At 39.5% G+C, this 13,728-nt stretch overlaps 1 protein-coding gene across 4 annotated transcripts in view; it reads right to left on the bottom strand.

Moving 5' to 3' along the window:
* Nucleotides 1-13,728, bottom strand: part of VCL (vinculin) — a 118,282-nt gene that overhangs the window by 43,647 nt on the left and 60,907 nt on the right. For all 4 annotated transcript variants that reach the window (XM_043983335.1, XM_043983336.1, XM_043983337.1 and 1 more), the window contains exons 5-6: nucleotides 11,721-11,843; nucleotides 2,569-2,729 (exon numbers count right to left, since the gene is read on the bottom strand). In XM_043983335.1, the coding sequence (XP_043839270.1) occupies nucleotides 2,569-2,729; nucleotides 11,721-11,843 (284 nt within the window). The remainder of the gene's footprint in view (nucleotides 1-2,568; nucleotides 2,730-11,720; nucleotides 11,844-13,728) is intronic.

Here is a 13,728-nt window from a genome sequence, read left to right as displayed (position 1 = left end):
AAGTCTCAGGGCTGATATCTGAACCCAGGTCTTGCTGATTCTAAGCCCAACACTCAACTCTCAACTATGCTGCTTCTAGTAACCATAGATCACATTTTAAAATGAAGACAGAGCTTTAGCAAAGCAATATTCCAGTCCTTCCAGAAGAGAATGATGAGAGAGAAAGTAACAGAAAGAAATAGCTATATAAGAAATGACAAGCAGGATGACGTCAGAAAAACCTGGAAAGACATGAACTGATGCAAAGTGAAGTGAGCAGAAGCAGAAGAACATTGTACACAGTAACAGCAATATTGTATGATGAAGAACTGTGAATGACAGCTATTCTCAGCAACAGAATGATCCAAGACAATCCCAAAGGACTAACGAAGCATACTATCCACCTCCAGAGAAAGAACTGATACCAACTGAACACAGACTGAAGACTGCTGTTTTTCATGTTCTCTCTTTCATTATTATTTCTTTTATTCCAGTCTTCTTGTACGAAATGACTAATATAGAAACGTTTTACATAATTGCTGATGTATAACCTATATCTAATTGCTTACCATCTCAGGAAGAGGGGAAAAAAGGAAGGGAGGGATAGAATTTGGAACATAAAACTTTAAATAAAAATGTAAAAAACAAAGAAAGAAAGAAAGAAAGAAAGAAAGAAAGAAAGAAAGAAAGAAAGAAAGAAAGAAAGAAAGAAAGAAAGAAAGAAAGAAAGAAAGAAAGAAAGAAAGAAAGAAAGGAAGGAAGGAAGGAAGGAAGGAAGGAAGGAAGGAAGGAAGGAAGGAAGGAAGGAAGGAAGGAAGGAAGGAAGGAAGGAAGGAAAGAAGTAGCATAAATGACCAAGGGGAATTTTTCACAACAGCCAGTCCACAGATAACTCCAATGACACCCTGCTCTCCCACACAGTCCTGTACTCTAAGAATGAATAATGGAAATGACCAAGCCAAAACAGGAAGCTGGAACCTTCTCCCAATGTGTCCACCAAACCCACAAAGTCTGATTCACCACAGTGTTGCCTTTTCTTTGTTTCTTAAATGAGCAACGTAAAATAAACACCCAGATTAGAACTGCCTAGATTGCCACAGCCCAGAGATCCTCATTAAACAGCATTCTAAAGCGTGCTCGAGCACAGTGCCACACACTGGCACGCGGAAGGAGGCACTCACTGCACACAGCCAGCACAAGACACAAACCCTCACAGACATGCTTTTTTCTCTTTTAGCCAAAAAGAAAAAAGAAAAAAATGCAAAATAGACTAGATGGCAGGAGAAAGCTTACCTTCTAAACGTGAGAAAAGAATAAAACAAACACAAGAACAAAAACAAAAGGCAGAAAGAAGTCATAACAGTGAAGTCAGAGTGGTAAAGTACTTCAAGGCAAAGATAAGTTAACTCTAAAGGATGTCAACGGTTTCAATACAGAAATTAAATACAATCTAATTATGAATTGGGCAAACACCTCCCTCAACAAATCTTCAGGTAAAATTAGCCTCGCCTGTTCAGTTTAACGCACCACCAAAGGGGGGGGTGGGCAGTCCATTCCAGGCCCCTGCTTAGGAGAGGAAAGAACTGACACCATTAGGAAAAAGATGAGACATTCCACCTGGGAATCAGGCTGATGTTCTCAATTCAATTCTGCGGTGGGCTACAGGACCCTGGTCAAAAGTATCTGTTGTGCAGTAAGAAGGCTCTGGAAGTTCAAACATATTGCTAGTCCCCAGTCCAGATGCCTCTGTCATAGTCACTACAAGGAGAAACAGGACAATCCGCAGCACAAGGCCACAATTAACAAGCACAGGGGAAATATCTATCTACAAAGTTGAAAACAAGAGAAAAAAAGGAGATGCCAGAAAACCCCTAAAACCAGAGAGTTTTTATGAAAATAAATTTCCCAGTTGAGTTTTACATTTTTTCTACTAGGATTGAAGGACACATGCCAAAATTTTTCATTATTACCTCAAGATCAAAGGTTAGTGGAGGAAAAAGTTTTCCATGAGATTCCTGAATAGGATGCATCCTGATTTAACTTATTATAATGGTTCAAATAGAAGCTGTACTTTCACTCCAAATCTGGCTTACATGGAGACCTAGTGAAGCTATAATCAGATTTTCAGTGGCATACCTATGTAAAAGGTTCCTCTCAAAGAGATGTCATTTGGGGAGGCATCTTATATTCAAGGTTGGCCTTGACTAAGACCAAGATGGTAGCTTCATGGCAATAGCTACCAGTAAAAAGTGGTATAAAAACCATTTCCAAGAGGACTCTTTCATCCATCCTTCCCTGAAGGAAGTATCCATTATAAAAGCATTCTCCCATCCAGGACACCAGAGGGAGTCATGGCCTGAAGTCTTGAAGTAAATGGAATATTACTCTGGGCTGTATATTCATTCTATCATGGTCAACAACAACAAGTAGCTGGCCTCAAAAGCAAAGAAGTTACCTAAATAAAAAACTGACATGTCTTGTACTACACGTGAAAATATTTCAAGAATATATATAAAAAATTACAAATTAACCAACCCTCCCCTTCCCCACCAGGACTAGTCACCAGTTTTCTCCCAAATTCATACTTACCTTGCTAGCCCAAGCATCTTCATCCCAGGAAGTAAGCTGTAACACTCGGATGATTTCATTAATCTCTGCACTCATCTTTTCCACAGTAAAGTTGCGGTTTTTCAAAGCTTCTTCAATACCTTGGTTTTTTGAGTTTTTCGTAGTTACAAAAATCTTCATAGCTGTAAAAACACATTAGAAATTTTAAAATTACAGGGGCAGTGGGGCAGCTAGATGGCGCAGTGGATAGAGCACCGGCCCTGGAGTCAGGAATACCTGAGTTCAAATCTGGCCTCAGACACTTAACACTTACTAGCTGTGTGACCCTGGGCAAGTCACTTAACCCCAATTGCCTCACTAAAAAAAAAAAAAAATTACAGGGGCAGCTCGGTGACACAATGGATAAAGCACCGGCCCTGGATTCAGGAGGACCTGAGTTCAAATCCGACCTCAGACACTAGACACTTACTAGCTGTGTGACCCTGGGGCTAGTCACTTAACCCTCATTGCCCTGTCAAAAAAACCAAACCACAAAAAGCAACAACAACAAAAAAAAGAAGTTGGAAAATTATGCCTGAAATTGAATTCCATTGTATAAGATTAGACACACCAAGTGCAAAAGACATTAAGGATGTGCAATAATCACCTTTAAAAGGAGTAGAAGTAGGGTAAATAAAAATTTCCAGCTTGGAAATCCCTCATCACAAGAAAACTAAACATACAAAATGTCACTATAACCACTCATAAATTAAGGAAATAATTTGGTATGTACAACTCCAAAACTCACAGCCACAAAGTACTCAGGCCTCCTTGAAGAGAGCCAGAGGATACTGATCCTAACCACAGTTGAGCTTCATAAAGAATGAAGCCAGAGATAAGATAGTAGAGATTATAAATCTAGGGTCTCTCCTCCATTCCCTATTCCCTGGCTTCCTCAACCCTTTTAAAAACAATAAAGCATAATGATGTAGAATAATGGGGTAGATAGAATTTCTCCCACAAGAACTTTTTTACTTTAAAACAAACAAACAAAAAAATGGGGTAGCTAGGTGGTACAGTGGATAGAGCACCGGCCCTAGAGTCAGGAGGACCTGAGTTCAAATCCAGCCTCGGACACTTAACACTTACTAGCTGTGTGACCCTGGGCAAGTCACTTAACCCCAATTGCCTCACAAAAATAAATAAATTAATTAATTAATGAATAAATAATAATAATAACAATAATAACAATTAGTACTTCATTACAATATTCAGAAGAGAAAGAATCTTTTCTCCAACCCCTATGCCATGTTTCTACTGTGAAAACTTTTGGAATGAGGTGTAGCCAGAGTCAGAACACATTCCCCAGTAAGTCAATGTGAAAACAGGAATTACAGAGGCTCTGGGGTGGAAAGACCCTCAGAAGCCATTTGTTCCAACTCATACCTAACCAAGAAGAGCCTCTACCACAGACCCAAAGAGCAGCTATACAGCCTTTACTTGAAGCCCACTAATGAAGGGGAGCCCAATCCACTCCTGCAGAGTTATTATTAGGAAGGCTGTTTCCTTACAAATTAGGCCTAAACTGGGCTCTTGGCAACTTCTACCTTCTGTTCTTCTGGGCCAAGCAGAACAAATTTATTCCTTCTTCTACAGCAGCTAATCAAAAATTTTAAACAATTATTATTATTTCCTGACCCCTCCCCAGCCAAGCTTTATCTTCTCCAACCTAAACATCCTTGCTCCTCTGACTCATCTTCATAACATAAACTCAAAGCAACCATCGCCTCTTTATTCTCTGAAGCTTACCAGAGCTCTTCCTGGGTGTAGTTTGAAAAGGGCAAAGTAAAATTAATCACATCACCCCCTTAGTTCTGGACCTTATGCCACTCTTAATGCAATTACTGTTCTTGACTTCTACACCATGACGTTGACCATTTGAAACTTTCAGCCCACTAAAATCTGGAGATTTTTTTTTTTTAATGCATTGATGTCCAGCCATATGGATTTCCCTTTCTCATCTTCATAAGACCTCAGTGTAATACTCTGAATTCATTCCTACTGTCATCTTCCTAGAATAGCAGCCCAATGTTCTAGCCTGCCAAGACCTTTCTGAATTCTGATCATCCCAACTTTCTGATAAGCATGTCATCTATACTTTCATCCAAGTAGCTAATTCAACATGTTACCTAACACAGAACTAAGGACATATTCCTGAAATACATCTCTGGAGACTTCCCACCAAACGGGCACTGAACTACAGACTACTTTATTGTTTCCAATCAATCATTCAAGTCATTTCAAAGCTACCTAACTAGATCATTATCTGGCTTATATAAGGGGCTAAAATGCTAGCTATACTGTCTAAAATATCTAATGAGTGGTCGCCAATAAATTATAAGTTTTAGCAAGAGTTAGACTTTTAAGCATTTATTAAGGAGAATAAGAATTTGGTGAAGAGAATGAGAAAGGCCTAGATTCATCTATCTATTAAAGGGAGAGAGAGCATTTCTAGCTCCGCTCTCAGCCAGAGTGCACACGAAAGAGAGAGAGTCAGAGCGCCCAGCTCCCCCTTCTTCCTCCCACAAGCAAACGTCACTTCCTGACACCAAAAAAAAGACACATGGTCTTGCCCTCAGAGACCTTCACCTCATGGCAGAGCTTTTCTACAGTAAGTCTCCAGCAGGTGGTGTCATTCCAATCATTACACTTACATCCCTCTATATTCTGCAGATCAGCATGAGAGTGTTTTGTCAAATGTTTTGCTAAAATCTAGTTTAAAATATATCTATAGTATTCCCTTCTAGGACCAGAATAGTAAACTGTACCCCCCCCAAAAAAAAAAGGTAATAAAGTTAGTCTGTTGTGACTATGAATATTCTTTTTTAAATTTATTTAGTATTTTGTTTTTCCCAATTATTACATATAAAAATAATTTATAACATTCATTTTTAAAACTCCTAAGTTCCAAATTCTCTCCCTTTCTTACTCTTCTGCCCTGAAAAGGCAAGCAATTTGACACAAGTGTAGTAATGCAAAACATTTCCATATTAGTAATGTTGAAAAAGAAAATGTAAACAACAACAACAAAAAAAAAAACCAAGAAAAATAAAGTTAAAAAAAAAAAGTCTGGGGGGCAGCTAGGTGGCACAGTAGATAAAGCACCGGCCCTGGGTTCAGGAGGACCTGAGTTCAAATCCAGCCTCAGACACTTGACGTTTACTAGATGTGTGACCCTGGGCAAGTCACTTAACCCTCATTGCCCCCTCTCCCCCAAAAAAAGTCGGCTTCAATTTGTATTCAGACACCACCAGTTCTTTCTCTGGGAATGGATAACATTTTTCATCATAAGTCCTTCAAAGTTGTCTTGAATTATTGTATTGCTGAGAATAGCCAGTGACTATGCATATTCTATGGTTATCACTTGCTTTTCTGGATATTCACTAATAATCCCTTTAATAATAGGCTCTAGCATTCTGTCAGAAATCAAAGACAAGTTCACTGGTATATAGATTGCAGGTTCCAATCTTTTCCCTTCTTTGAAAATAAGGAAAGCACTTGCCCTTCCCCTATCCTGTAGTATCTCTCTTGTTCTCCACAATCTCTCAGGTATGGATGATAATGAACTCAATTGTTTTAAAATCCAGGGCTGGAGTTCATCTGAGCCAACTTGAATTCTTCTTATCTCCTTTCTCCTTATGCCCTTTTCTTTCTCCTTATTCTTATACTTATATTTTCTTGATCGTAACACTCCCTTACTATCTCCTTACTTAGCTAAATATCCACTCCCTGAACCACTGGAGAGAGCTCCCAAGTTGATGAAATTACAGATGACCCATTTCATACCAACTCCCTATCCAGCAGGCATTTTGGCCTGTGCTCTCCAGTACAAAGGTACTGGCAGAGAAGACAGAAGGAAAGTAAGGAGGCAGCTTTGCATTCTCTGTTACCTCCCTTCCTTGACCTCTTCCTTCTCAGTGACTCAGGACTTCTCTATAACACTTTAAATTTTAAACCGCCCAGGCCTGCCCAGATTGAGCAATTCGACCATGTTCACCCAAAAGACAGCCACAGGAGACCCACCCAGCATGACGGAGGCCCTCCCCACTTTCTTTCAGCATCACAAAAAGTCCCTGTGGAGCTAGCTGGCACTCTACCTGTCACTGTTGCAACCAACAATTCCCAATAACACACTTTACTTCTCATCTTACTTCAGTTTTCTCATGCACATTTCCATTATTCTGGATGTAATGCTCATCTTTAGTTCCTTGAAGGCAGTAGTGTTCCAGGTCTCACAAGCATATAGAACACCAAGAAAATCGATATCTATAGAGCTGGCACTTCTGAGTATGTTAAAGTGCTTTACAATTTCCTCACAGCAATTCAGCCTTCTCCTCCTTTTAAACTCTGGATCTGCCTGTATTGTCTGTCCAGGATATATGCACTACTGGATGATTGCTGAAATCTGGGCAAAAAGCCTTCTTCATTCATGGGAGGACAGATAGACCAAGCTCCTTTGAGTGATCACAGATCTCTTCCAAGAGACTCTCCAATGTCTTGAGGCTTAATGCAATTGGCATAATTTCATACATAAACAGGAGCATATGGAGGACTCAGCATCCACTAGGAATCCTTCTTTGACCTGGACAGTGTGTCGGATTTCCTCCATGATAGTGATGAATACTTCTGGTGAACATCTATTACCTGATGCTTATCGGCAGTTACTGAACAGGGTTATTCCACTGTTCCATCTTCCAAGGAATCTTGAGTGATCTTGATATAAGGATGGTAGTAACCTTGTAAAAGAGCCTATTAAAGGAGCATTTTGTTCTACTGAGCTGTCTGATTCTGAATTATCAACAAAAAATAAACACAATGGGATCTTATATTCTCTACATTTTGGGGGGGATGGGGCAATGAGGGTTAAGTGACTTGCCCAGGGCCACACAGCTGGTGTCAAGTGTCTGAGGCCGGATTTGAACTCAGGTCCTCCTGAATCCAGGGCCGGTGCTTTATCCACTGCGCCACCTAGCTGCCCTATTCTCTACATCTTTTATCAATTGCAAAGTGGTGAAGATGCAATCCATAGTTGAACACTGTTGGCAAAAGCCTTCTGGTTATTCTTTACTAATATCCTCATTAGGGATGCACTCAGTTTTGTACATATGACCCTCAAAAAGCTTTTGTCTAGATAAGAAAAATGTGAGTACACACATATACATGTTGGTGGTAGTTATTTTCTTCATCAATAAGGCACACGATTTTTTCTCCACTCCTTTGCTAGCTTTTGCTTCCACTCTTTGCTTTGCACTCTTCTTTTGCTTCCAGTTTCCAAAAAAGCTGTATTTGCTTCTACTCCTTTAGATACCTAGAAAATTGCTCCCTCAATGCCCTCACAATGTTATCACCTCCAGCACAGATCTCTCCTCCAGACTCATTACATACTTGCTCCAAATGAGGCTGCTTTACTTTGTTCTCTCTAGCATCATCTCTACTTTCTCTGCAAGCACCTCAGGGTCCGGGATGGATGGGCCCAAGTGTGATGGTTCCATTATCCTTGATTATGAAAAGTTTGCTAAAATAAGTTTAAAAAATCTTTTCAGGGCAGCTAGGTGGCGCAGTGGATAGAGCACTGGCCCTGGAGTCAGGAGTACCTGAGTTCAAATCCAGCCTCAGACACTTAACACTTACTAGCTGTGTGACCCTGGGCAAGTCACTTAACCCCAATTGCCTCACTAAAAAAAACAAAACAAAACAAAAAATCTTTTCCATTTTTCTTTTTGTAATCCTATTTTACCAACCCACAAAAAATGTTCTCCAAAAAAAGCTTTAAAACAAGAATCTCATTACCCTTAAGTCTTCCTTAGCTCATTCTGAGCTTGATGCACCTAACACTATTCCTGTACATCTGTGTCAATGCTTTCATATTTCTTCTCCCTTAACCTGCCCTTGCTTCCATTTTTTTGGATATCTTTAGAATCAAGGGACATAAGCTCAAGTCTTGGCTCAGCCACTTATTACTGGAGTGACCTTGGATGTATGACTGAACCTTTCCTGAGCCTCATTTATCTCATCTGTAAAATGAAAAGGTTGAAGGACATGGGCTCTAAATCCATAATTCTATGATCTCTTCCAAGTGAATGACTTTCCTGTAGAATTGTAATCTGTGGAATTCTATTTATGCAATAATTTCTTTGAATCCTTTGAAATTTGCTCTCCCAAAATCCAGGATGTATGTCAGACTATTCCTGGTTTTCCCTTTGTAGTCTATAATGAATTTTAATATAGAACAATTGGGGCAGCTAGGTGGCTCAGTGGATAGAGCACCAGCCCTGGATTCAGGAGGACCTGAGTTCAAATCTGGCCTCAAACACTTAACACTTACTAGCTGTGTGACCCTGGGCAAGTCACTTAACCCCAACTGCCTCATCAAAAACAAAACAAATATAGGACAATCACTTCCCCCTAAAGGTTCCCATATTTACTACCCCAGCAACTAGTTCTTTCATATTGATGAGAAAAATCTTCAAAATGTTCTTTGTTAGTTCCTATACCTCTTGAAGGATAAAATGATCATGAAAGAAAGGCAAGATATTATTATCTGCTGTTTCTGACAGAGAGAAAGTCACTGCTGAAGTCCAGATAATAGAGATCCCCATCACTTTTATATCCTATCTAGGCATCAGGCTTATGCTGTGATTCCTGAACTCTCCACCAATTTCTTCTCTCAGTCCAGGTGATCTAGAGTTTGCTCCAATGACAACACCACTTCTGCTTCTGCCTCCTTTGGCCCTCGCCCACCGTGTTTCCCTCCTCTGGTTCTTGGAGACCCTTCTTGTGAGAATATTTAGCCTATTTTTCACAACAGCTCTTCTTTGAGTCCTTCTCTTCCTCCATTTCTCTCTCTTTGAGTGTTTCTTATTGTTCACCTCGAGCCCTTCTCTCTGACTCCTTCCATAGGTCATCTGCTCAAGTACTTTTCTTCTCCTCCCAGAATCCTCCTTTTCCTTCTCAAATCCCTCCTCTTCTCCCCAGATTCCATCACAATTCCAAAGGCCTTCATGCCACTAAGTTGTATTTTATGCAACAAAGCAGGCACTGATTTTGAATTTCTAAGGAGATATGAACCTAGCTGATATGTCTACTTTAGATCTGTTACAAATCTAGCCTAGCAACAATTGTTTTCAGTAGACATGAATTAACTCCACACTTCAAATAATTTTCACGGAAAATTGAAGTGTCATTCCAATCACCTGCACCTCATACAGAGTAAATGACAAGACCCTGCATTCCATTTCCTTAGCCCAGTGAGAACACCTCTGTTGAATCTATCAGTTAATCAATCAAAGACATTTTAAGTACTGTGAAAAGTCCTTGATCAATTAAGAAGTCCTTGAAAGCCACTGGATGAAGTGAAATTATGTCACACAGGACTGTGTTCAGGTTGTTTGAGGAGGCTGGTAATGCCCTGGGTCTTTTACTTTTTAAAATAAATAACGAGGCAATTTGGAACCCAGGGGATTGGAGCATTTGGCACTAAGCTAGGAGTAGAAGCCCTCCAGCCACGTCAATGAGAAGGAACTGATTAGAGGGAGAGGGACAGAAGAGAGGATAAATCTTCCCTTACCTCAACCCCCCCATTTTCTCACCCCCGCACACTTTAACCAGAAGGAGACCTCTTGAACCTAGAGAACCTGAGGATTTGGACTTTTCAGCATCCTAGCACTAACTGCCAATAACATCTGCCTCAGAAGCTAAGGATAAACTAGTGATGCTCAGGGAAGGCAGTTTCACAGTTCCACATGAAATCCAGCAGGAAAGCTCGACTGTACCTGACAGAAGCTGCATAAATGCCTCATGAGAGGGAGAAAAGGACTCTAAGTGAGTTACCTCTTTACCACATGTGCTCGCTAAACCTGAGTACTTTTCCCTAGACTCTATATGTACTAGTAAGAGAGTGTGCCAGAGTTTTGAGGGAAGATGTTTTGAACCAACTGTTCTTACCATATCAAGTTAGTAAAATACCCTTTTCTAAATAATAATTAAGTCTGGCTAGCTAATTAATGTCAACTAACAGTCATGGGGGAAGCACACCATTTTAGGCTCATTAGCTATAAAGCATTAGAAAACCACCCCTCAACCCTTTTAATGCTCCTAGACTCTGAGGGGATAAGAAAAAGCCACCCAAACTCTGGATCCTCAACCTGCTAGTGCAAATGGGAGTTGAGACAGTGAGATACAGTGCATGTGCTATGGAAATATTTTTTTAAATGTACAAAAAGCATAGAAGGAAGGCCAAAAGGAAACACAGACAAGTAGGATAGCTTTGAAAGTTAAATGTTGAATTTACTACATACTTAAAGGGAAAAGCAAGCAGCATTTGATTTTACAAGAGAGATTCATGTACAATGTTCTTTTTCAGTTTTATTTTCTATATGGATATTTCTTTTTATTAATTGATAAATTCAGAATTTTTTTTAATTGGAAAAAAATTTCAGAAGAGTATATTAGCATATACTGCTCTATAGTTTTTAATCTAGATCTCTAATAAAAAACATGTGTCGGGGCAGCTAGGTGGTGCAGTGGATAGAGCACCGGCCCTGGAGTCAGGGGACCTGAGTTCAAATCCAGCTTCAGATGCTTGACACTCACTAGCTGTGTGACCCTGGGCAAGTCACTTAACCCCAATTGCCTCACCAAAAAACAACAACAACAACCAAAAAACCAACAAAAAACCATGTGTTTCCACGAGAAGGTCAATAAGGAAAGATGCTAACCAGCAAACTGAGCCCAGGGTATCTGATATTTACCAGTTAGTGTAGAAAGTACCAGTTGCTGGGGCAGTCTTTATGGAAGTTAAGAAAATATCCCTGGCCCAAAGGGTAAAAGGATTTCAGGTAACAGCTGAGGGAGAAAGACAGGAGAAAACAAGGAGCCAACTGAGTTTCCACACTCACTAGTAGCACCAACTGAATCTGTAGCCACCTGGCTGGAAACAAAGTCTAGTTACCAAATCAATCATTCTTGCTTTTGTACAAGTAGACAGATAGGAAGGCAGTTAGTGGTGTGCAGTTAAGGAAATATAAAAGAAAAATACAAAATCCAACACACACACACACACACAACAGAATTAACTTAAAGGCTCAGATCATCCACTTAAAATTTCCTCTAATGAAAATACAGAAAATAGATACCTGAAATGAGGACTGGCAATAACTCCTTCACAGTGTTCATTGAATTCACCAACATCACTCTGTGTTCCTGGTGAGTCAATTCCTGTTGCCTTTCATCAATCATTTTGGCCATTTTCGTCATTCCTAATTCATAAAAGCAAACCATCTGTTAGGCGTAGTTGGATGGGCCCTAGATTCATAGTCTAGGTTCAGGTCAATTCTCATGAAAATAATGCAATAATAATGAGAATCAAGCAATCTCTCTACAGATACAAACACATAGATGTATTGTATATGTGTATGCATAATTAATTCTTGAATGATTATGTAAATATATACACAATATACAAACATATAATAAATTCTACAAATACTGATTACCCACTGACTCAATATAATACAATTTCTCTTCCTTCCCATATATTTTAAATACTCACTTAAAGAAAGCTGCGGAGTGGGGAAAGGGGAGAATTGGAACACACTGGACACAGTGAATAAAGAATAATGTCACAAAAGTTCAAGTTAATCTTATTCTAACATACAGGTGTAAGGAATTAATTGCGATTTGGGGTTTTCATAGCCCAGTCTTTGCTTCATTATAGTCAGACTGCAAGCTAATTCTCATTAGAGCTACAGATTTCAGGTGGTGGTGAGTTTGTGTTTTTTTATGCAAAGCTAGCTCTTTGGATCTAGCTAGGCTAGAGCTGGTTCAGGGTGCCTGGGGCCTTTTTAACCCCAGAGATTTAAATTCTTTCCCATTGACCCTAGCTAGGTCGTGTGACTCTAAATCCAGCACTCTTTACACTGGATCAAAATGCCTCTCAATTCCTATTTCATATGTAAAAGTGTTAAGAATTAAATAATGATAATACCAGGAGACACCCAGTATCTTTTCATCTACAATTTAACATTTTACATTTTGGTGGGATAGATCAAAAGAATGTCTTGGTTCCTTAAGTCACTAAGAAACTTAAGGAAAGTAATCTCTGCCTATACTCTTCCAGGATAATTCAAAGTAGAAAAACATTTTATGGTAATCTTTCACAGACACAAATTTCCATAATTACAACATTTTAACTTCAAAGTAACACTTATCAAGCCCATTCAGTCTAGGGTATCTGCACAAAGGGAAGTTTAGTTACTTAGATCTCCAAAGGATCTCATTACATGACATGACTCCCAAGAGCAGAGTTATGCTGAAAAGAAAACGCTTGTAGACAATGTCACATCAGTCCAGTTTTCAAGATTTGGGGTTTGTGATGTGAATGCTTCTGTGTAATATAACTGACCTCAGCAGGCAGGGTCTCTCCTCTAGGCTTAAATCCCTGTCATCAAGTAAAACTGGATTCATACTATGAGTGTTTAAGCTCTAATTTTAAAGTAATTTCCTCCTCCTTGGTTTATTATTCTAAAATTTCATTTTTATTTGCATAGGGAATTTTTTTATAAACCTTGACAACCACCGCATCACAGTTCTCTTTAAGTCTCATTAGATTATTCAATCCTGGGCTACCAAAGAGCCATTGGTGGTAGGAGGACTCATTAGTAAGCTAAGAGTCATAAAGGGCCACGGGCCAGCTGGCAAACAATGAAGGAATGCTATGTAATGTAGAGTGGAGAGGTCAAAATTCAGGGTGGCCTTCAGCATTACAGCAATGGAAAACTATTTCCTACATTCTCAGGCTACATTTGCCATGTGTGGTTTAAGGTAACTTCACCAAACGGGAGCAGGGTTTTAAAAAAATGTATTCAGCATTCAGACACAGTGAACCATCTTCAGCGGTTCCATCATCAAAATAAGAAGACATGGAAACCCAACAGAATGCAACATACAACCCTTATTTTCTGCTTTTTACATTTTCACATTCTTCACAAATAGCTTGAGAGGGAAGGGAAAGAGTCCAATCTTCTTTTTGGAGTACACGGCACGGTCTCCTCCCCGAAAGGGTGGTCCTTCAAAAACTGGCGTCTCTCCATTATCGCTAACTGACTGTTAAAAACTTTTTACCACATTTTGATCAAACAGAGA

The sequence above is a fragment of the Dromiciops gliroides genome, chromosome 2 (genome assembly GCF_019393635.1).
Source record: "Dromiciops gliroides isolate mDroGli1 chromosome 2, mDroGli1.pri, whole genome shotgun sequence".
Classification (NCBI taxonomy): Eukaryota; Metazoa; Chordata; class Mammalia; order Microbiotheria; family Microbiotheriidae; genus Dromiciops; species Dromiciops gliroides.
Note: the sequence above shows the minus strand (reverse complement) of the source record. Positions and strands in the feature narration are given on the sequence as shown.